The following is a 25,434-nucleotide window of genomic DNA, read 5'->3' as shown; positions in this document are numbered from 1 at the left end:
ACAACAACTGCAAACTGTAGCTCATTACCACCATATTCTTTTGTACTTTGGATCAATATTTTCACATCAAGTACCAAGGATGTGATGATTCATCTGCCAGAGCAGCAGGTAATATCACATTTCACCGAAACACCAAGAATCTGAACATACCTGATGGATCAAAGGCCACCTGATTTCCTGGGTGAGGTCCTGCATCAATTGAGAGCATCACTGACACTTTACGCACATCCCACAGCTTCAGAACGCCATAAGAATCACAGGATGCAATGGTGTCTCCCTGCCGGAAAAGAAAGTGTTAAATTGGTACTAGTTGTGAGAAAGTACTGACATAGAAAATCAATTATAGCAGCACATACTAATTTGAACAAAAACATATTGAATTTTTACTTTGGAAATGGGTATAGGTTAAGATCCATTTGCTAGTGTCTATGGTTAACTACTAGCCTTTCCAATGGGGACGTGAAATTTTAGGTGCAACCATTTCAGCACTGCTATAAATTAGAACTAGTGGTGGAGCGAAGATGTGAGTTTTTTTTATTATTGCTGATCATAAGCTCCACCTAGTGGCGATAATGCAGTATTTTCCTGATTGAGGCATTTCAGAAAATGTAGCTGACTATCATAGGAAAATGAACATATTAGACACATTACAGAGATTATTCATGACAGCTGTGTGAATACACAAACATTTACACAGCAATTTTTAAAAATAATTAAACCCTTAACAGTTATTGTTATTCGGACATACAGCGTAAGGCCTCTTGCACACTGCAGCTTGGAAAAGCTTAGTACAGAGGTGTCAACACAAGGCCCATGGGCCGAATCGGGCCCTCCAGGCCATTTCATGTGGCCCTCTCACCTCTTCTGCAGCTGCCAGAGAGAGCTCCAGCTCTCCTCTTGTCCTCCTCCAGACCCTTACTTTCAAAATGTAGCCCATTATTTACAATGTGCCTGTGCCCGTAAACGAGCACCAAGTATTTCTCAGTAAAAAAAAAAAAAATAGGAAAATCCGCCTTTGCGGTTATTATTTTGCACCGCTGCGTGCAAATACGCGAATATAAGCTGAAATAATAATTCGAGATTTTCCTAGCTTGTGACGGAAAATATTGATTATATGAAGACAGGAGGCGAGTATCTTATGCATTATCTTTCTTTAATAATGCCCATAGCAGAAATACAGTAAACATTTATTGTAACTTAAAAGAAAAAATTCAAAGAACTACCCTTCCCAGCAGCCCCTGGGCCAGCGTAGCCCCTCCCAGACCGTAATCTATATAAGGGACTGTCTGAGGTAACCTATTCCTCTTTCTTCATGCGAATTAGTGTAAACAGGAACCGAAAGTCCAATTAGACATCTCCGCGGCTGCCAGGAACCTTCCGACCGGAACACAACATCTGAATCTGGAGGAAACGAAAGGACAAGGCCAACACGGACCAACTTCATCCGGACCAACTTCATCCCAACGGGGACTATAGGAAAACCAAAACCATTCGGAGCCGACCGGTCAGCCGTCTTCAGGAACATGGACCAACGGATTCAGTCAACGGCATCCCGACTCCGGATCTGGAACGTAGTAGGAGCCTCCATCTGCGGTGAACTAAACCCATGGATCGAAACGGAACAGCAATCCCGACGGGGTTAGTGAAAACGAACTCCCGGGGCGTATCAGCCTCCGACTTGCAGGGTGTGTGGTTCAACAGTCTAGAACGAGAGAGAGACAACCTCGTGACAGGGTTGGGTCGGGAGGGAAGATACTCGCCTCCTGTCTTCATATAATCAATATTTTCCGTCACAAGCTAGGAAAATCTCGAATTATACCTCAGACAGGAGGCTCATATCTTATGCAAGTTCAAAGCTATAACAATGCATATATAGATGATAACAAATGAAACAACTACAAAATTGATAGATATGTGTTCCTCCGATCCAAGCAGAATTGGCGGAAAGCAATCGTGGTTACCAGTCCGCCGCTAGCCGTAAATCCTATAGGGAGCCGCCCGGGGTTATGACCTAGGAGCCACCGCTCCTCTGGAGGGGTGGGCGCCCACGGGGTTACGTAAGACCCTGCCATTTCCATGATTGATCGTACCCCTCTGGCTAGCGTAGCTGAGGAAACCGGAAACTGAGGTTTAGCGTAGGAATGAGGAGTAGGAAGAGATGCGAAGATCGCAGTGGGACCGTGAAGGACTAAGAAATCCGTAGATAACGGAGTACGATGTGCGGGGAAGAACGGGTAGAAAAAACCGATGAAGTCCGGCCGCTGTCCTACGCACGACGGAAAAAACCCAGACTCCGAGGCGGGATCCGACGCCTGGAATGGCCAACGTCGTGACACCCGATATGCGTCTGACGGAATCAGACATGAGGGGGCAGTAGCTCAAACGACAATAACCTCTGACAGAGTGAGATTGTCCCCCCAGTCCTGGCGCGTGGTCAGGATCACTGATCACCTCCCAAGAGCGTTGATACCCTGGGTGTGATGGGCGTTTAAACTTAACGCTTACTAAGTCGGTACACCATGGGTGTTATCCCACCGGTAGTAAGTCTACAAGGGAGCGGTAGTCCGAGTTCGTAGCGCGGAAGGCGCAGGGGAGCTATAGGACCTCCCGGACTCAAACGAGTCCACCAGGTAGTTGGTCATCTCAGACGAACGGCTTCATGAGGTTAACTTGTCGTTGATCACCAACTAACCCAGAGTCCTCCGGATGATCGAAATGTATATCTAGTCCCAAGGCCTAGATCAAGGCAAGTGGAACCCCCGTTATAAAAGAAAAGGTTGCTGTCCGTGACCGACAACCCGAAAACCCAACCATGCGAAGAGAAGTAGGACGTGCGTCGTGAATAGAGGGTGCAGATCCCCGTACAGACTGGGGAAAGAAAGGATCCCATAAGGGAGCAAGGGCCAGGAACACTGACCGGTGCAGTCGTCAGTCGATGGAATTGGGCGGGTAACGAGAATTCCAATCTAACACCATAGCGGAAGTGCCTGGGGTACATTTCGCAGCTGGAACGATGTCGCGTTCCAGGCAGAAATGTCAGAGATCTTGCTAGATCCGTTAGGATTTTGGGTCAAGGACCCCCCAAGCGAAGGTCGTACTGGACCGCGGATACGGTGTCCATACACAAGAACACACCGTAGGTGGACGTGTGTGGCATTAGAGTCCTGATGGCAAGACGGTCGTCAGGATTTCCACGTGTGAACGTGCAGCAGAGACTCTGCTGTGGGCCACGCCCCTCCTGTGGACGAGGGACCGCATCGAGTACCCCAACCGAGGTGGTTGGCAACCTATTCCAAGATGAATCCGTCGTGGAGTTGCAGGTGGACCTGCCGTGCCGTCTGTCGACCTGACGTAGCCACCACCGTAGTTCAATTATGGCTTCCGTGTCCAGAGTGACGACGTCTGCACAGTGAAGCCCCTGGCAAAGACGTAGGGACTGAGACTCTGAAGGTCTCGATAGTGAAAAGAAGCTGGACAAATGGCCTGGATTAACGCCGGAAACAGGCCGACCAGGCGAGCCAGTCCGCGTAAGGATACCCGTCGTTAGCCCAGCACGATACTGACCTCGTGCAGATGGCGGCCAAGTGGTCATGGGTAGCCGAAGGATCACTAGGTTGGTGTCCACCAAGAACCCTAAAACTCTACCTCCTGAGATGGGGAGAGGAGAGATTCCCCGCGATCTATGGGGAACTGTCCCGGAGGCGTGTTCGTTCGCCAGGCGAGGGGTACGAGCCATTAAGAGTAGGTCGTCCAAGTAGATAATCAACCTCACCCTTTGTGTCGCAGAATGTCGTCACTGTATACAGTAATTATGAGAGATTTCTCAAGTTACTACCGGGCGATAACCGCCCTCCTTTCCTGACCAGGAAGACGTTGTTGGGGAAACACGGGGAGAGCGGGTCCGTCTCCACTATCGCTTGGGTGAACCAGAGGCCCTGCAATTCGTTGTCTATTAGGGCGGTGTTCAGGTCTGAAGACCTAAGAAAGAGGGACTAGGTCCATCTCCGGTCCTATAATCCTGATAGACCGGCACTGTACCGTGTTAGACTTTAGCGTAGGAATGAGGAGTAGGAAGAGATGCGAAGATCGCAGTGGGACCGTGAAGGACTAAGAAATCCGTAGATAACGGAGTACGATGTGCGGGGAAGAACGGGTAGAAAAAACCGATGAAGTCCGGCCGCTGTCCTACGCACGACGGAAAAAACCCAGACTCCGAGGCGGGATCCGACGCCTGGAATGGCCAACGTCGTGACACCCGATATGCGTCTGACGGAATCAGACATGAGGGGGCAGTAGCTCAAACGACAATAACCTCTGACAGAGTGAGATTGTCCCCCCAGTCCTGGCGCGTGGTCAGGATCACTGATCACCTCCCAAGAGCGTTGATACCCTGGGTGTGATGGGCGTTTAAACTTAACGCTTACTAAGTCGGTACACCATGGGTGTTATCCCACCGGTAGTAAGTCTACAAGGGAGCGGTAGTCCGAGTTCGTAGCGCGGAAGGCGCAGGGGAGCTATAGGACCTCCCGGACTCAAACGAGTCCACCAGGTAGTTGGTCATCTCAGACGAACGGCTTCATGAGGTTAACTTGTCGTTGATCACCAACTAACCCAGAGTCCTCCGGATGATCGAAATGTATATCTAGTCCCAAGGCCTAGATCAAGGCAAGTGGAACCCCCGTTATAAAAGAAAAGGTTGCTGTCCGTGACCGACAACCCGAAAACCCAACCATGCGAAGAGAAGTAGGACGTGCGTCGTGAATAGAGGGTGCAGATCCCCGTACAGACTGGGGAAAGAAAGGATCCCATAAGGGAGCAAGGGCCAGGAACACTGACCGGTGCAGTCGTCAGTCGATGGAATTGGGCGGGTAACGAGAATTCCAATCTAACACCATAGCGGAAGTGCCTGGAGACGTTTGGTCTCATCCGGGATGGAATAGAGCCCAGCCGTCTTGGAATATCTTAATCAGCGTGATCCCGACTAGCCTGCCCTCGGTGGTCGGACCGGGGTCTGATTCGGCTAGATGAGACAGCTGGGGAACAAGCCACGTTAAGATTCGAGCAGCGGTGTCCAGTCGGACCCGTAGTGTCCACGCATCCCAGGAGGCGACCGCCTGTTGGGCCCAGCCCCGATTTGGGACAGGTCAGTCGGCTGTTCAGCGGCGTGGCCTGCTCACTAAGGTGTGGGATGATGGTGATAGGTCCCAAAGATCCAAGGCCCTGGTCTGTATGATCCGAAGGACCTCTCTATTCCCAGCTTGGGGGATTTCCCGTGTATGGTGGGATACCCCCAGGGTATGGGGTTCACCTCGGGAGTGTGCACAGCCATAAATGGTAAAGGAAGGGGGTTACGCCCTGAAAATGATTCGGTGAGTTTTCCGACCGATCTCCGGGTCCATTATGTGATATATTGGATCACTTTGGGCAGAGGTGCCCAGTCATCGGAGTGTGGATGGCATATCGCCCCCGGATCTATAATGGCTCTCTACGAGAATCCATAGAGTGTCACCCTGGGAACAGGGTTGGCGTCGTCATAGAGCGCCATGTGCCCACTGCCCTAACACTCATCATCATTCTCATCATCTACAACCTCAGACTCAAGGTGTTAGCCGCCTCAGACTCCGCGGACAACTCTGGAAGAGTCCACGAATGGGTCTGGCTTAGTCCGTCTAACGGATCGCTGCCTCTGCATGTGCATCTCCCCGAGGCTCGGGGGTCGGTCGGAGTCTGGGAGGGCAGTGGGTCGGCAGTCCGGGTAGGGTACTGCCTGGGACATATTATTTACTTCCCCTGTCGGGGAGTCAAGGGCCACAGAAACGTGGCAGCGTTTTGGAACGCCCAGCCCTTCTCAGGGGCGGTAGACCGTTGCCGGATGGTCCAGGCATATGGTGTGCAGGCCGGGGTAACCGATGCCATGGTCGTAAAGATTGGTCTACCGATCAGTTTTGGCAACTGTGTAACACTGTTGAGATTTGGCCTCCTAGGACTGTGTCCACCCTATCCGGGGTACCGGCATGAACAATGCCATGATATTCATTAAATTGTAGAATTTTTGTACAATTCAATACAATTTTTTATACATATTTGTATAATTTATTTATATAATGAATATATAATTTGTATAATCCATCTATAATTTATTATTTGTAAAATTGAATAATGGATTTAGTTATATATTATAAGTAATAATATATATTAATAATAATATCATTAATAATAAATGTATTTATTCATTCAATCCTTAGATAGTTATTTAATACATTATTTATTAGGAGTATGTTGTAGGGAATAAATTCCCCGTAGATAAACATGCTATTTCTTTATTTAATTTATTGATTTATTGATCTATCTACATATTGATTATTTATTTATTAGGATAAATAAGGTATATGTTCTAGGGAATAAATTCCCCAGAAATATAATTTGAGTATATATTGAATTATTTATTGTAGATTCGGTTATTTAAATTATTTAATTTAATTTATTTATTTATTTATTTATTTATTTATTTATTAGATATTGATTCATTGGAATGAAATATATATATTTATATATATATATATCTGAAAAGATGTACTGCCATCTAGTGGTTGAAAGCATGGTGAAACAGCAGCAGGTTCCTGGCTACGACACCGCTGGGAAGGACATCCTGCGGTGTGAGGGGAGCCTGACGAGATTCTAACTCCAGAGGCGAAGTCTCGCGAGACTACGGCCTCTGGAGTTCTTATTGGCCCGAGGTTGTGAGGGACGGAACGGTCGATGAGAACCGTTCTCCCCCGTCTCGCTCTCGATACCGAGAGAGGTATCGAAAGAGAGGAGAGGAGGAGAGAAGCGGCCGCGGCGGAGACCCCGCCCCCCACCTGAGCGCGCAAAGGGGAGCGTGGGGGGACAGTTGCCCAGTCATGGCGCCCGCCGAGGGAGCGAATGAAAAACAGCGCGGATCCCGCACAGACGCCGCAGTGCTCCGGCGTCAAAGAAAGGGAAAAAACCCGAGCAAAGAATCAAAGAATTGGAAACAAACAAACGTGGCCTCTCAAACATATCTGCCTGACACCGCTCCGGTGTCAGGCAGACAGAAATAAAGCGCAGAAACGGGGGATAGCAGGGAGAACCCCCAGTATTCCACATCTTCCAAAACTACAGAACAATCCATTCCGACAAAATACCTGACACCGGGGCATTCGGTATCAGGGAGGAATTCCAGGGAAACTCCCCATGTTCCACAATACCTCAAACATATCAGTCAAGACTGAACAAAATCACCTGACACCGGGGCACTCGGTATCAGAGACCATATATACAATCAAACAATAAAGGTACATGAAACACCTATCTTGTAAATAATAAAGATACAAGAAGTACCTATCCTGTAAATAATAAAGGTACATGAAATACCTATCTTGTAAATAATAAAGGTACATGAAATACTTATCTTGTGTGCTCTGCCATGAGCAGAAAGAAAGAGGAATAGGTTACCTCAGACAGTCCCTTATATAGATTACGGTCTGGGAGGGGCTACGCTGGCCCAGGGGCTGCTGGGAAGGGTAGTTCTTTGAATTTTTTCTTTTAAGTTACAATAAATGTTTACTGTATTTCTGCTATGGGCATTATTAAAGAAAGATAATGCATAAGATATGAGCCTCCTGTCTGAGGTATAATTCATTTTCCCTAGGAAAATATTGTGCGCATTGTGATAGGAAGGCAGGTAAATCTGTGGGTGTTGTCACAAACGGGACATACATTTCTGCCTTGCTTAGACAATACACTAATCATTATTAGGCGTCGGCTGCGAGAAATAGCCAGACAAGGTCTAAGGGCGTTGAAAGACTCCAGCTGTTCAAAATGAGGCAATTAAAGCCTCTATAAGTAGCCCAAAGGATTACCACTGAATTGGCTGCATCACTCCTAAGGCTGTGTGAGTAGGAGAGCAGTGCCAGAAGGTCTTCTGTGGAGGTGAGGAGAGGATTGATTTTTCTGTGTGATAAAAATCAAAAGACTATTGTTTTGTGCTGTATGACCAGCACTGTCTACCCAGCAGTTGGCTGTGTTAGACTTCATAGATAGGTTCCTGTGTGGAAGGTAGACGCCCAAAGTGGCTAGGAGTTATTTTATATTTGATTTTGTTTATGCTGTTTGGATGCTTGCAATTGTTTTCCAGCAAGATGGAAAAATAAACCAGAAACTTTGTTTTCAACCGTCTTCAACTGCCAGTCTGTATAAATTCAGTGTGTGGTGAACCCATTCAAGGGGTCACACACCCCGCTACCGAGCTAACCCCTTACAGCATATACATGTAAATACACACATACATATTCACAAATTCATGCAAAACAAACACCTGAGATTACGTCCAAAAAAACAGAAGCTCAAACATTAGTCCCATGTGCACGAGACCTAAATTAGCGGGGGGGGGGGGGGTTATGGATGTTTAGTGTTTAAAATAAAAATGGTTATTAGCACTAACATAACATTTGCAACACGTTATTTAAATAAAGTTGCTTAGTGCTTAGAACTGAAAATAAGAATAATGTTAAAGTCAATTGTCATTTATTAACATGTTCACACATAAAGGTCAGATTCATGCTAGTAAAATGTACTTTTTATTTAAATTTCCTAATAGTAATTTACTAAAAATCCATACAGCTTTCAGAACATATTGTTCAAACAGATGTCTATTCGTGATTTTCTTTTTAAGATCTGTAAAACTGGAACTTTTACTTGTGCCATTATTTACTTTTTACAAAATAATTATGTACTGTATTTGTTCTACTTTCTTCACCTTTAGGCTCCATGCACACTGAAGCCGATAAACTGCAGTTTATTAGCGTTTTGGCTTTTTTTTTTTTAAAGCCCATAAACTGAACTCCAAGCTTTGCCGTTACACGGCCAAACAACTGGAAAAGCTGATTTCTTCAGAAGAGGTTGCAGCAGCCATCTCCCAACTCAAACCCTGCAAAAGTCCGGGGCCAGGTGGACTTATTCCCCAATACTATAAATCGTTTGAAGATATCCCACTTTTTGGATACTTTTTACCTGCAGGAGGTGACATCTTTGCCTTCCACTTTTTTTTTTACATAATATTATGGTTATCATGAAGGAAGGCAAGGACCCCGCCCAATGCTTTAGTTACCATCGTATTTCACTCCTGAATGTGGATGTACATCGGCATGGGAAAATCTTGGCGAATCGACCCCTTCCTCTATTAACCAATTTTATCCCGCTAAACTAGGTAGGCTTCATCCCAGGGTGCAAAACCCATGACAACAATATTAAGGCCCAAACTCACAAAACCCTCTTTTATCCATTGATGCAAAGAAGGCGTTCAATAGTGTGGCCTTTGTTTAACCAAACGACATACAGGCTTACGCCCGAAAATGCTATCACACATTGGTTTGCTCTATTCTAACCTGACAGCCAGGGTACGGGTTAATGACTACCTGTCAGATGCCTTCTCCATCGGCAATGGGACACAGCAGGGGTGTGCCCTGTTACCATTAAACTGGTTATAAAGGCTTTCTTTAAAAAAAATAACAAACATGTCATACTCACCTGCTCTGTACAGTGGTTTTGTACAGAACAACCCCAATCCTCCTCTTCTCAGGTCCATCGCTGGTGCTCATGGCCCCTCCTTACTACCGAGTGCCTCCAGAGCAAGCAGCTTGCAATGAGGGCACCCAAGCAGACTCATTCCCGGAGCTGCAAATTTGCGTGTCCATTCACACACAGAGCCACAGAGTCCCGCCTTCTCATTGGCACACTGGCTGTCCCAGCAAATGAGGAGGGAAAATCCCCAGAGAGCTGAGGCTCTGGTGCACATCCCTGGATTGAGATGGGACTCAGGTGAGCATTAGGTGGGGCTGCTGCACAGGACTTTTTGTTATTACGTGGGAACTATTTCTATGCCTGGTGCAGCAAGTCCCCAATAACAATGGACTTGTGACCCCTCACAAGGCATTTAAGGTATCAGCATACACAGGCAGTCTGCTTTTTTAACTGACCCAACCTATAACCTCTCTTCTGAATCTACTCAAAGCATTGGATGCTTTTCAGATAATCACCAACTATAAAATAAATTACTCTAAGTCCTCTGTTAAATATCACACTATCCCCTGACATTGTTACCCAATGCAAATGCAAATGTCCCTTCCAATGGTCGTCACCCTCTCTTAAATACCTGGGGATACATCTACTGCCTGCTCTTTCTGACTTCTACCTTCTTAACTTTTCACAAAATTGGCAACCGCCATTACATTCCTGAGATAAAGCATACTTCTCCTAATTTGGTCGTTCAGTTATAATTAAAATGAACATACTACATTGCCTGTTATACCTTTTTCACAACTTTCTGATCCTATTGACATCATTTTTTTTGCCAAACTTTGACAGAAAATACGATCCTTTCTTTGTCATAATAAAAGCAAATATACTATGGTCAAGCTGCCCAAATTGGCAAGGGCATTAGCCTCACTGAAAAATAGTATTGGGACTGTCACCTGACACATGTAGTAGACTGGTTAGCACACACATCTACAAAAGACTGGGTAGCGCTATATCAGTCCTTCATGCCCATCCCACTGCAAGTCTGGCCCTGGCTTAGCAATTCTTCGTCCTGCTGATGCTCACCTGCCACTAAAGGCAACCTTTCTCCTTTTCAAGATGCTCAGACTGCGATACTCCCCGACGACCAGGTGCTCCCCAAGATGACGGGTCCCGACTTTCCATCCGAAAATATGTGTTTTATGGGCACAGTGGCTGCATTTGATGGGTACAGTGTCTGCGTTTGATGGCACAGTGGCTGCAATTGATGGGCACAGTCAGGTTGCAATTGATGTTTTTTTTGCGCTTCTCCAAAATTTGGAGCACCAGCCGCCACTGGACTAGATGGTTCTTGTTTAAAGATTCTGACCGCTACAATCATTGCCCCCCCCGAAAGACCTGTCCTATGCTGTGGCTTCACATTGATCTTAAAGTCTTCCTCCTGTTCCAAAAGACCACCTACAGAGTCAGCCAACATTCCCAGGGGTCCCCGTTCCCTACGTTCCTTCTCTCCACACTCCCCACTTGTTTTTCCATGCTCTAGGACAGGGATCTTCAAACTACGGCCCTCCAGATGTGGTGGAACTACACTTCCCATGAGGCATTGTAAAAATATGACATTCACAGACATGACTAGGCATGATGGGAATTGTAGTTCCTGAACAACTGGAGGGCCATAGTTTGAAGACCCATGCTCTAGGACCTTGCTTTGACCATGAGCGGTCATTTTAACAGACCTTTATATTTAATCCCATTACTTCCTCCTACCCAAGCTTGATCTTCATGCCTTTGACATCTGGATTGTCATTCATTCTATCTCCCCATTTACTAACTTATTACTTTTGATTTTATCATACTGCCTACTCTGAAGTATACTCAAAAAAAGGAGCTTCATGGCGTTAAAGGTACTTCCTATCTTATAAAAGTCAGGCTCAGTTCAAGTGATTATACAAATACATTTAATAAAAAGCTTGGAAATCTATGTGAATATGCACACTGTACCACAAAAACAGTAAGTGCCATTTATTCTGAATGCTTCAACACATCATGCTGATGGATGTAGCTCAGCACAATGTGAAGAAATGCATTGTTGTGTTATGAAGCAGTGTGCTACTAAAAATTCTACATGCACCTTTTTGTGTGTATTGTATTAGATGATGCATTAGCCAGCCTATTCAAATGAATGCTCAATTGTTAACGTTTTATTGTGTGAATGGTCCCCAAATGTAGATATAACCCATAACTCGAAAAAAAGTTAGAATCAAACAGATGTTTGCTTCTGCAACTATAATGTGCGTAGCAGAAGCACTGTGGTTTCCTGTCGAGAACATGTAACATACTGCTTTTTTGTTTATGTTTTTTACCAAGCCTTTTAGCTCCTGTTAATCAAATCTGTTTGTGGAAAGCAGCTGCTGCCTTTCCTTGCACACATACAGTAAATTATAAAATGGATTTTTAATCAGACATAAAAAACATAATTTTAGAATATATGTATTCATAACAATTCATTAGGTGACAACATCTTACAAAACAATGCCACCAATGTGTTTAAGCAAATAATGTTTCCTGCAGTCACAGAGGCATGAGATATTTGCTTGGAACTGTATGATTAATGCAAATTGGAATCATATACCCTCTTGTCAGAGTTGGAAATTTTAGTACACATATATTTAACAAGAAGTAAAATCATTTATTACAAGCCCTCACTGACCTCTGTAGCTGCATGCACTGTGAAGCAATGCATCCTCAAAGTTCACAGAAGAAGCACTGCAGTCAAGTCATTCTCCAAGCCAGTTCAACTCACCCTGTATGACAGTGACTCAATAGCGTTCCAATCTTTTTAATCTCTAATGCAAACCCAGAACAGGAACTCTTGGAGGGCGAGAAGGCAAAGCTGAGCTGCTACGAAAACGGATTGAATGACTTCAGTGCTTCTGCTGTGAACTGTGAGGGGACATTTATTCACAGTGGCTGCAGCTATAGAGATCTGCATTGGCTTGTTTCAAAGCCAATTTACCCCTTAATGTGATAAAAACTATATATATATATATATATATATATATATATATTTTTTTTTTTTTGCTAAATTAGTTGTCAATAGCTGAACCTACACCCTCTTGTTGCTGTTTTTATATTTTTTCACTCCTGAGCGTTCTTCTCACACTACCACCAAGCTGTGCTGCCCAACACCAGGTATGTGGGTGTGCATTGTGTTCCATTGAGTCTCCACTATGTGCACATTCTCATTCAGAACTACAATCTTATGTGCAGTGCTTCCTGATAGGAACACAGAGCAAAAGCCAGGAGCTGCTAGTAATCACTACTGTTGGGGGGGTGTCTTTGGCTCTGTGCCCTTTCGCTCTACCTGTGTGTATGACACTGTGAATGGCTCCACATAAAACTGTATCTTCAAACAGGGGCATACAGGTAGTGTCCCGTCAAATCTTCATAGGTCTTGGAAGGCACAGGCAGCACCCACATACCATGATCATGATGTAAGTCCTGCTATTAGCACTGTATTAAGCGCAACACAGTTTAATATTACATTAAGATTACTTAAAGGGGTTGTTAAGGTTAGTTTTTTATTTTCAAAATAGGTTCCTTTAAGGTAGTGCATTGTTGGTTCACTTACCTTTTCGATTTCCCTTCTAAATGTTTTTTTTCTTTGTCTGAATCTCTCACTTCCTGTTTCTCCTCAGTTTGCTTGCCCCAATCATCCGAGCCATTCTGGCTGGGGTTAGTCAGCCAGAACAGTTTACTGAGGAGGAACAAACAATATTTGTGTAGGTCTAGGTCGCATTGGCCCCAGAGCTTATGCAGAGGTAAGGTCCCTTTTCCATATGGCATTAAATTCAACTGTTCTGTATACAATACAAAAGTAAATTTTTCATAGGTTGGGATACTTATTGAACTCGAAAATTTAATAAAGTGCCCCATGTGGTTAAAGAAATGTGGCGTTTTAACTTGTCACAATGTTTTTATATTTCTTGCCAACAGGAATAAAAAAAAATAGGATTTTATGCTCACCGTAAAATCTTTTTCTTTGAGTTCATGGACGGACGCAGCCTTAATCTTGACATAGTGGGAAATAGCCTTCCTTTAGGAGTGACTAGGCAGAAAGTGTTAACAACTTCAAAGCTGAACAGCCCCACCCAGGGGGTGGTCCTACTGGCTATATCCCCTCAGCCTGCACCAAGCAGTTCAAGCAGTACAAACTTTAAAAAAAAGAGGGGTGGGTGCGGTGTCCGTCCATGAACTCAGAGAAAAAGATTTTACGGTGAGCATAAAATCCTATTTTCTCTTTCGTTCATGGACGGACACAGCCTTAATCTTGACATAGTGGGACATCCCAATGCAGTGTCAAAATGAGGGGTGGGAACAGCATACAATTAAACTTCACCCCAAAACAAAACAGAGCTCCTCAACTGAGGAGTTGTAACTCTGAACAGCCGCCTGCAAAACTTTGCGGCTGAAGAAGCATCCGAAGATGCACTCACATAAACTTGTAAAGTTTAGTGAAAGTGTGACCTTGCGACCAGGTCGCCGCCTTACACACCTGGGAAACAGACGCTTAATGTCAGAAAGCCCAAGAGGCACCATTGTCCTGGTCGAATGCATCATGACAGGGAGGCACCCAACCCTTTATGGCGTAAGCCTAATCAGGATCTGTCGGATCCACCTCGAAATTGTGGCCGATGAGACCGCTGGGCCCTTCTTGGGACCAGCCACCGAAACAAACAGTGAGTCTAAACTCCGGAACGGAGCAGTAACAGACAAGTATATTCTCAGAGGTCGGACAACTTCCAAGGAATGCCACGTCGTTTTCTTAGGATTCGACTGATGAGGACACAAGGATGGCAGTAAAATGTCTTTCTTGAGATGGAAGGTCGAAATGACCTTAGGAAGAAAAGAAGGCTGCGGCCGCAGCACCACCTTATCCTTGTGGAAGATCAGATAGGGAGCCTTTCATGACAAGGCTGCCAGCTCAGAACCTATCTTAACTGACCTAACAGCCACCAAAAGGACCACTTTCTGAGAAAGTGTCAACAAGGGAACTTCCCTAATGTTCTCAAATGGTGGTTTCTGAGGCACCTACAGGTCATGCCGTTAAAGCCATTGACTGTAAAGCAGGATGACCTATGGGACCTTGCGACAGCAGGTCCTCTCGTAGCAGTAGACGCCAAGGTGCGCCAGTTATTCAAATCCCCATGGAGGTAGTGGAGGACGTGGATTCCACTTAATTTCCTCGCAAAGGGCTAAGTACAGGTTGCGGGTGATCACCTCAGCCTTCTCGTCCGCAGGGTCTTTGAAGGCGGGAGCCCCCTCCACTGGTATGGTGGTTAGCTTGTTTAATCTGGACACAGGAGGGTCCACTATCAGGGGTGAGGTCCATCTTTTCAAGAAACTCTCTTCAAGAGGGTAATGATTTTTAGGGACTGAAAAAAACCTTCTGTGGTTTATCCCACTCCTTGTATACAATTTTGTCTAAATAAGACACACAAGGAGACACTTTAGCAGTGCGGGTTGCCTTATGGAACCCAAAAGGGACCGGCGCATCTGCTGCTTCTGCAGACCCCTCTATTTTTGAGTATCTCACACTGCGGTGATAAGGTCACTTACTAGAGCCCTATCGCGTGCTGACCTGGGTCCAAGGTCGTCCTCACTGTCTGGGCGATCTTGGTCCACATCGTCAGATACCTCAGAGTCAGGGTCATGAGTGCTAGCTGGACCCGGCTCCGCATCTGAGTTGTTCCCAGAAGATGGCAGGGGGAGGGGGCGTTTCCTAGCCTCCGTTCTCCCATGCGCTGCTTCCACCTTGGTAACAAAGACATCTAGGATTGCCGACATAGCATCCACCGATACATCGGGTGCAGGGGCATTAATTGCCAGCTCAGGTGTCTCAGGGAAAAAAACGTCTGTTTCTGACACCATGCTGCCCACACGCCTGACACAGGGATTTCCAAACAAGGTACAATAACCCACCCTCCTAGCTGCAGCAGAGATGAGGGGTTCCCCCCCAGAGGACTCACCACCCAGGAACCAGTAGTCCGGTGCCATTCTTAGCTGAGCTGCTTCTTGTCCGCTGAATACCAACAGATCTAGGGTCTGTCGGTCTGCTGTAATGGCTGCTAATTAATAAGGCTGCTGCTTTATTCAGCTCTTGGTTTGCTATTCAGCAGCGTATCTCTGTCTGGTTCCTGATTTAAATCTGAAGATGGCCGCCACTCAGGCGCTAGAGGCCAACAGCGATGAGGCCCCAAAAGCATGGCCGCCAGTGTTATCTATAATTGATAGGATCAGGCTACAAAAATATGGCCGCCGAACAGCAGCTAGAGGCCCCGACCTTGTGGTAAGGGGCTGCAAGAAATTATACTGTTATGCGCCGTCCTTGGGGCGTACTGCGCAGGCCGCCGAGCGGCCGAAAAGACGCGGTACGGCCCTACAAACCCTGGGCGCCGAGCGTGTGTAACATCGCCGGAATCCTAGGCAAAATGGCCGCCGTGGTGGCCGCTAGAGGCAATGCAATGTAACACCAGGAAGTAACCATGAAGAATCCCAAGACAGTACAGTGCGGCTACAAGAAAATGGCCACCAGTGTAGGAAGTAAACCTGCAGAACACCAAAAGTATGGCCGCCGAACGTCAATAGAGGCCAAATACAGTGCGGCTACAAGAAAATGGCCGCCAGTGCATACAAACAATCCAGCATGGATGACAGGGAAAATGGTCACCGACAGCATGGAGCAGGACACACAGTAAGCATAATCTCTTCTGCAGCTCTATACATTGTGCAAGTAAAGAAATGCAGCAAACGTGGCCGCCGACAGCATTGAGCAGAACACAGTAAGCAATCTCTTTTGGCACTTATACACTATTTTAGTGAACGTAGTTGGTTCCCCCCAGGTGAAGCTCCCCAGGGGAACCCCAGCCCCAGCAGCTAGCTCAAGGAGCCTAGGGAGGAGGGGAGGGGAGAAGGGAAATATAGAGCCCTTTACTCACCTCTCCAGGGATGCCCAGCTCTGTCTTCTTGCTGAAGCAAGGTTGTAACTACTTACCCTTCCTGTGGGTTTATGCTGGAAGCATCCTAGACAGACCATCTCCCGCATGGTAACGAACGGAGGTGACTGTCGGCCAGGCTACTGCGGCTCGGCCCTGTAGACTGGTCCTATGCAAGCCCTGGAGCGTATAGCTCACCGGCCACTCATAGAGCGACGGGCATGTCGTGGACGACCCAGTGCGTAACTATGGTCGGCACACGCTCGATGGCTGAAACTGGGGGAACTACAAGGATCTGGAATCCAGCCTGTCACCCAGTCGTCAGTTGATCGAAGATCACAGGAACGATTAAAAACTTAAATAAATAAATAAAAAGTCCAAAAATAATTTTGAACTAAAAGCCTCCAAGCCTATGAGCCCGAAGGGAGCCATGTCTTCTCCTTAACTAGGCAGGAAAAAAACTGAACTGCTTGGTGCTTGCTGAGAGGATATATCCAGTAGGACCGCCCCCTGGGCGGCGCTATTCAGCTTTGAAGTTGTTAACACTTTCTGCCTAGTCACTCCTAAAGGAAGGGTATTTCCCACTATGTCAAGATTAAGGCCGTGTCCGTCCATGAACGAAAGAGAAATAGTGTGGGGAATATAATCCAATTATGACAGGCAGTCTTACCACTTACAATCTGACTTCATGTCGATCTTGTGCAGGAAAAGGTAAAGTAAATAACTAGGAATGCAAGGGGAAACTATAAGGTGATCAAAAGAGAGGAAGCAAAGTGGCAAAAGGAGGCAAGAGCAATTAAAAGATAAATATAAATATTCTAAAATGGTTGCACATATAAATCTTATTCTAGTAATTGAGTCTGCCACCTGCATGGAAATTATTACATATGGTTAAAATGAATGTCCTGAAAGTAACTTTTATATAAAAAAAAACATCAAAAGGCTGAAATGAACCTGCAGGTACATTAAGGTAATGCAGTTTATTTCAACAGATAACTATATGACTACATAAACTATATTCCTTCATTGTTATGTCGTAAGGATCACTGGTTCACTGGTTGGTTTGGTAAAGGTTTAGTGACTCCTTGTGTAGGTGTATTTCTCTGATACCATGCTGTACAAATAAATCAAAACATTTTTTAACCACTTCAGCCCTGGACCATTTCGCTGGCCAAAGACCAGAGCATTTTTTGCGATTCGGCACTGCTTTATTTAACTGACAATTACGTGGTCGTGCGACGTGACTCCCAAACAAAATTTACGTCTTTTTTCCCCCCACAAATAGAGCTTTCTTTTGGTGGTATTTGATCACCTATGCGGTTTTTATTTTTTGCACTATAAACAAAAAAATAGGGGATAGTTTTATGGCATTTATATTATTATTTTTTTTACTAGTATTGGTGGCGATCAGCCACTGCGACATTATGGCGAACACATGGCACGCTTTTGACAAATTTTTGGGATAATTTTCATTTTTACAGCGACCGGTGCTATAAATATGCACCGATTACTGTAAAAATTACACTGGCAGTGAAGGGGTTAACCACAAGGTGCCGCTGAAGGGGTTAAGTGTGCCCTAGGGAATAATTATTGCTGTTAGGGGGCGTGGCTATATGTGACACATCACTGATTGCTGTTCCCGATCACAGGGAACAGACAATCAGTGACAGTGTCACTAGGCAGAATGGGGAGATGCATGTTTACACTTGCCTCTCCCCGTTCTGCAGCTCTGTGACCCGAGTCCACTGGTCCTGCGAGCACGATCATGGAGCTCGCACCCGCACGGCGAGCCATTTCTTCCAACGTAAATCTACAGGAGCAGGTCAGGAAACGGTTAATGTGCATAGCATGATGGAAATACCCTTCATTAAGAGCTTAGATTTTAGATGGGTCTGTTGGAAATTGTAGATGAATGGTAAACATAAGTATATGTTTCTTATTGTTTAGCTCATGAACCCTGTTCTAGGTATGGTGCTCCCAGTTATAGTTAAAATGGAACTACACTACAAGCTATAGAATTCATTTTTAATATTCAAATCAAACCCCCCCATCCATCCATGTAGCCATGCTTTATTATGCTAAGAAATCACTTAGAAAAATGCCACCCTACTATACCTTACCAGGGCCATCTCTAAAGAGGGCAAATGCTTCATGTAGCATTTACTTCCTGGAATCCATCTGCTCTTAGCTCAGGCATGCAAGCAAAAGGGTATGCTTAGCTGAAAAAACCCTTCCTCCCCTCCTGAAGACACCTGGGATGTATAACATAATTTGCCTAAGCATGGAAATTAGGAAGTGACTAAAGAAATGTAAAAAAAAAAAAAAAAAAACGGTTTAAAATGTAAAAGTAAACATGATATACTTTCCTATCTATTTACTAATGCTAGCAGCAGAAGGATTCAATGTTTATTGAAAGAGTGTAGTTCCACTTTACTGTAAGCTGTGTTAAAGGACAGCTGTATAAGCTGTCCTTTAACTACCTCAATACCGGGCCACTTTCACCCCCTTCCTTCTCAGACCAATTTTCAGCTGTACTCAAATGAATGTTTTATCATTTTGTTCACACAAATAGAGCTTTCTTTTGGTGGTAATTATTTATCACTGGGTTTTAATTTTTTTGAAAAAAAACTATATTTTCTACTTTCGGTTCTAAAAAAAATCCAACTTTGTCATAAATTTAGGCCAGAATCCAATCTGCTACTGTACATGTCTTTGGTAAAAAAAATCCTGATAAGTGAACGATAATTGGTTTGAATGAAATGTATAGTCGCATGGGTGCTCAACCTGTGGCTCTCCAGCTGTTGCGGAACTACAATTCCCATGAGGCATTGCAAGCCGCTGACAGGTACAAGCATGTCTCCCAAAGGCTGAGGCATTATGGGAATTGTAGTTTTGCAACAGCTGGAGAGCCACAGGTTGAGCACCCATGGTATAGTGTCTACAAGCTATGCTACTGTACGTATCACTGAAAATTGATCAATCCTGATATACTGACTGCCTATCTCATTTCTTAAAGCGCTAAAATGTCAGGACAGTACAAATACCCTCCCAAATGACCCCTTTCTGTAAAGATGACAGTCCAATGTATTTAGTAAGAGGCATAGTGAGTTTTGTGAAGTTCCAATTTTCTGCCCACAATTGTTTGGAAAATTAAGATTATTTTTTTTCTCCATATTAACAAGTTACTTATCACACATGGCATAGGTAAACTTGCAAATACACCCCAAAATATATTCTGCTACTTCTCCTGAGTATAGTGATACCACATGTGTGAGACTTTTTCACAGCTTGGCCACATACAGAGGCCCAACATGCAGGGAGCACTGTCAGGTTTTCTAGGAACATAAATTACACATTTAATTTCTGGAGTACCAATCACATTTCTGAAGGCCCCGGAGCACCAGGACAATAGAAACGCCCACACAATGACATTTTGGAAAGCAAACACCCCAATGTATATTCTATGAGGCATAATGAGTGCTTTGAACATGTCATTTTTTTTTACAAAGTTGTCAATTTATAAGATATTTCTAACACATAGCATGTACATAGCAAAAATTACACCCCAAAATACATTCTGCTACTCTTCCTGAGTATGGCAATACCACATGTGTGGGACTTTTACACAGCCTGGCCACATACAGTGGCCCAACATTCAAGTACCCCCATTAGGTGTTCTAAAGGCATAAATTACACATTTCATTTATTGACTACATATCATATTTGTTTTAAGGTCCTGGAGCACCATGGGTGATGTCTGACCCTTTTTACAGGTGGGTCAAAAAGTGCTTTTACCCTCAGAGACTAAAATCACATTGGGAATAGGCTCCAGTGTCTTCCTCCAATGTAAAAGATATTCACTCATAAGATGACCAGGCGAGGGACATGTAAAATGTCATTGTGTAGTATTTATTAAAATAGTTATGGTTACACTCACATGTATCGGCACCACTATATACAGCGTGAATGGGAAGATATCGCTCCACCAAGCCGAACCTACAATAAGTGGCAGTGCGTTCCAAGATTCGCTCTCAGCCCGGATGTGATGCCACAAATGACACAGAAGTGGGTTCCCAAGCTTCAACGTACATTTCACCAAGGATGGCGTCTCCAGGAACATAGGCACCCATACATATGAGTGTAACCAGGACTATTTCATTTTTAATAAATACTACACAATGACATTTTACATCGTGTCTCCCCCTTGGTCATCTTATGAGTAAATATCTCTTAAATTGGAGGAGCCTATTTTCAGGGTGATTTCAGCCTCTAAGGGCAAAAGCGATTTTTGACCTGCCTATAAAAAGGGTTCAAACATCTCTGGTGAGTGTGTATTTACACTTTTGAGCACACGTGGTGAAGAAACTGAAGATTTGTTTTGAAGAAATATTGGTGTTGGGAATATGTCACATTGGACTTTTTTTATTCTATATCATTGTTTATATGTTATATAATTTTGTATGCAAGAACCACACACCTTTACCATTTTGTTCAGATTTTCCCAAGTGGGTTTTTTTTTTTTACTTAAAGGGGCAGCTACACTTGTTTTATACTTTTGTTATATATAGAGGCGCCAAACACTGGTTTATTTATATAATTTAAGCTGATGCTTTTAGAGTGGTTACAGGTAGGGAGGTTTACCAGGATGGTTAGAGATAAAACGGTTCACCCACAAATTAAGCCAATTCTGAAGGCTGCTTTTTTGAGGTTGGCAACAGCGCTCTCCATATAAATCTATAGATAACTCCTTTAGGCCTCAATAAGAAATGTCTAGCAGGGACACTTGCATCTAGTTACCACCAACTAGACACACACATAGGATACCTCCTAATGGAATGAGGGAAGAAGAATAAGAAAGCCTAAATTGGGAAAGAGCTGAAGAGCTCTACTGTCATGGACATTGTGCTAGTTGTTTTACTTTTTTTTTCTGAACAGTGAAAACAATCGCAAGGTAATCTGCTGTAATCAACATTTAACAGAGGCCAATTAGCTTAGTAGTGATATAGTAAAACAACCTTTCAGTATATATGTGCCAAAAGCATCAGACTCTTTTAAAATGCTGAGAAATAGTTGACCGGCACAGTTAAGAGTTAATATTGCAAAACAACTTCTTACTACATTTTCCCTGTAGACAGAGCGACGCAGAACTTTCCAGTATTATAAGCTATCGAAAGTATATTCACAAATGAACCTTTCAGCCCAATTTGCAGCTGTGTCACGTTGTTTGCTATTTTGGACTTCAAATGTTGCTAATATTCTGCAAAAGCTTTAAGGCAATTCCAAGCACCTCATCTCAAGCTTAAACATAAATTTATCCGCACAAAGAAAGTACATAAAAAGTTAATTCAAAAGAGAATATACTTGATAAAAGAAATGTTTTGCCTTTGAGGTGCTGTGAGCTATTTGGATTTGGAGTCTTTTGTAATGACAAAATTATTATTTTAATTATCGGATAATCACCATTGTGTATAGCCAGACAGATAAAGAAACATTTCTCTGCTTCCGATGTCATTGTACCCTCCTACACAAAGCATTTGGTCTCTGTCCAACTTGCACAAGGAAAAAAAAAAGTATTTTTACATGATAACTTTACTAAATACAAAAGGGAAAGTATTCAAAGAAAGCATTAAGGAATTTTAATTGGAGGTTAACCCATTGAATATAAAGAGCAAGTTCATTATACCGTATAAGGGGAATACCCATTAATTAAAAATGAAGAAATACAATACATTAAAACACATTAAGGGAAACCTCATATATAACATTTAAAAGATACATCATTTATCATTGGTAATGTAAAATAAGGTCCAGCACTTATACTAAAGCGCTTTAAAGCTATACTCCAGAAACTTTTTTTTAAGCTTACATTAGTCCATATTGGTTACATCTAATTTTTAATATCCAACAACCATGACTTCTCTAGGGGCATAGAAATTCACTGGAGTAGAAGGTGGTACATTTCCAGGTGCTGCTCGCATAACTTGCCTTCTGTATGCTCAAACCAGGGAGTCGCTCTCTCAGTACTTCTGTCATTTAGAGGATATCTTTTCATAAATGAATACAAGGCATTCTTTGATTGGACAAGGCAGAGATTGCAACATCATTTCCCTCTCCATTTTGTTCAATCAGAGAATGTCTTGCATAAGGATGAGCTCTGGCGTGTTTGCATAGTACACGTGCAAAGCCCGCCAGAAAGTGTGCACGGCGCGGCGCTAATCACAGTCTGGGAGACATTTCACGATCCCTGCAGCCAAGCATCGGGACAATGTCTCCCTGACTGCGATTAGCGCAGCGCTGTGCACACTTCCTGGCAGGCTCTGCACGTGTACTATGCGAACACGCCAGAGCTCATCCTTAGTCTTGCATTAGCTGAAAAAAATACAAAATGCGCTTTGAATGGCAAAGGTGCAAAGCAAGTTACCCAGTGTTCAATATACAGATGTCAAGATCCAGGGTCATCAACAGCTGGTTGCATGTGCATGCACTAATCCAGGCAGGCACGTTGCACAGATGTCTGGGCGTGCAGATGCATGGGCATACGCCCCCCAATTCTAGGCTTGTCCCCAGAAGGCCTACTGTATTTAACGGCTTGTCATTCAGGGCAATTTTTAAGTTTTTCATATACATGTTACAATCATCACTTTTTTGCTAGAAAATGTATTAGAACCCCAAACAAACATTTTCTGAAAGCAGAGGCCCTGGAAAATAAAATGGTGGTTTTCACAAGGTCTTTGTGCAACTATTTATCAAATGCAAATTTTCAGGAAAAAAAATACACTTAAATTAATTTTAGTACAAGCAAACACAATATAAAATATGATGTTGCATCAAACATGTGAATATTTCAGATTGTGCCTGCCTGTGAAATGGTGACAAACAACAGTACCTAAAACTATCCATAGGTGATGTTTTAAAAGTCTTTACAGGTTATCAGTCTAGAGTTAAACAGAAGCTAAAATGATTGCTCTCACTTTGAAGTTTGTGGCAATGTGTGCTGCAGTCACCATTTACAATGCCTTGAAAAAGTATTCATACCCCTAGAAATTGTCCACATTTTGTCACGTTACAACCAAAAAAGTAAATGTATTTTATTGGGATTTTCTGTGATAGACTTGGGGGCGGGTGGAGAGGCTCCACAGTGCTGTAAAAGCTCAGTAATGGCTAAAAAAAAAAAAATATGATACCAGGATCATGACCACTTGTCATCTAGGATGTTTATATACGTACAGTATGCTAGATGGCAAGTGATTAAAGAACATAGCGGAATTAAGAAGATGCTGGATTGTCTTCAGCAGTTATCCTGCAATTATTACGCAGACCGGTTCATAAGATCTGCTTACCCATTGTTGACTCTGCTTGCCCTTTGACTTGTCTCTGCTGTTTCAATGTTATCAACTTCTGCTAGTTTCTAAATACAGCCGGTCTCTGATTTTTGGTGTGACCCTGCCTCCTGACCACAACTCTACCTTCAACCCTGCTTGCAGGGGACATGGGTCTGGTAGTGACAAATTATGGTAGAACCACACTTGACATGCATGTGTTTTGAGGATAAACCAGTTAACAATGTAAGAGGGGAATAAAAAAATAAAAACTCCCATACACAGAGCTGAAGTTCCCTTTTAATTCTGACTGTCACTTTAAACAAACTGCTAACAGCTTGCTTAAAGTAACAATCAAGCAAACTTAAACAAAAGAGTGCATTAACCCTGTTGCTGTTACCAATTTACAGCAGCTAGGAATGTGTGTACATCTGAAAAGTGGATTGTCAGCTGCAGGTGGAAGTTAACAAGTGGCTGTAGAGCTTCCACACACCCCATAAACATTTATTCCCCCCCAGGCTCAGTGCAACCATTGGCAGACCTGAAAATGGATGGCAGGTACCGTCAAATAGAGGGGAGAAACACCAGCAAACATCCATTTCCTAAACTTCCCTACCAATTAGCTTCAAAGGAAGGCCGGCGAGACATCAGGGTTCTAAGGAAAAGTTTAGTATAAAGCAAAAAATAAAAAAGGTGTAAAAAAAATGTACTTATAACCAAGCAATTAAAGAACCCCCCCTCAAAAAAGTAGCCCTTCCCGCACATATATACACAAATGAACATAAACACATGCATCAAGAGCACCTACAGTATGTACAAAATTGATTGGGCTACACAATACATATCACCATGCACGCTGGAGTGAGAGCAATCATTTTAGGCCTATTATTCATGGTTAACTCTAAACCTGACCTATGGGGGCTTTTCAAGTGTTGCCTATGGAAAATGTAGGGCGTCAAAGTTTTGCATGCAATTTTAGGGCTCAACATGTTGGTTATTAATTTACTCAGCATAATCTCATCTTTTAGGTTTTACAAAAAAAAAAAAAAGAATCAACAAACCTGCTCAATGCTTGCCAAAAACCTCACAAATTCCTTGCAGAAAGCTTCATAAAATGTTCTGTACACAATGCACTTATATTAGCTAAAGCGTCTGTGAACAAGGCCAAATGCTCCACTCCTTAGGAGCAACAATAAAGAGGTCCACTGACATACACTAAGAACTTGCTGGTTTAGTAGACAAACCGCCTGTGCTGCATCCACAAAATCATCAAAAGTCAAAACCAAAAAAGCCTTTATTGGGCCCAACATGACTAACAATACAAGAAGGCATATATGGGACTTCCCTACTCCCTGCTTTATATCATCCAGTTCTTATCCCCATATCCTGGCATCGTAATTGTCCCCTCACCCTGCTGATATACAGCAACTGCCGCTATTCACATTTTTTTATATTAGAGAATGTTAGGTTGAAAAAGATTTTTTTTCCATTGAAATAGCAGTATTCTTGAGCCTAGCACATAGTAAAGTGCAATTCAAATGCAGATTTAACCATTGTCAATGTAACTATGAATGTTTAAAGAG

The 25,434-nt window shown here is 43.6% G+C and overlaps 1 protein-coding gene across 1 annotated transcript in view; it reads right to left on the bottom strand.

The window, feature by feature from the left end:
• SPAG16 (sperm associated antigen 16) overlaps positions 1-25,434 on the bottom strand; it is a 1,251,920-nt gene that overhangs the window by 330,879 nt on the left and 895,607 nt on the right. Inside the window, exon 15 of the mRNA XM_040357476.1 lies at positions 151-277. Coding sequence (XP_040213410.1) covers positions 151-277 — 127 coding nt within the window. The remainder of the gene's footprint in view (positions 1-150; positions 278-25,434) is intronic.

The sequence above is a fragment of the Rana temporaria genome, chromosome 6 (assembly GCF_905171775.1).
Source record: "Rana temporaria chromosome 6, aRanTem1.1, whole genome shotgun sequence".
In the NCBI taxonomy this organism is placed as follows: domain Eukaryota; kingdom Metazoa; phylum Chordata; class Amphibia; order Anura; family Ranidae; genus Rana; species Rana temporaria.
Note: the sequence above shows the minus strand (reverse complement) of the source record. Positions and strands in the feature narration are given on the sequence as shown.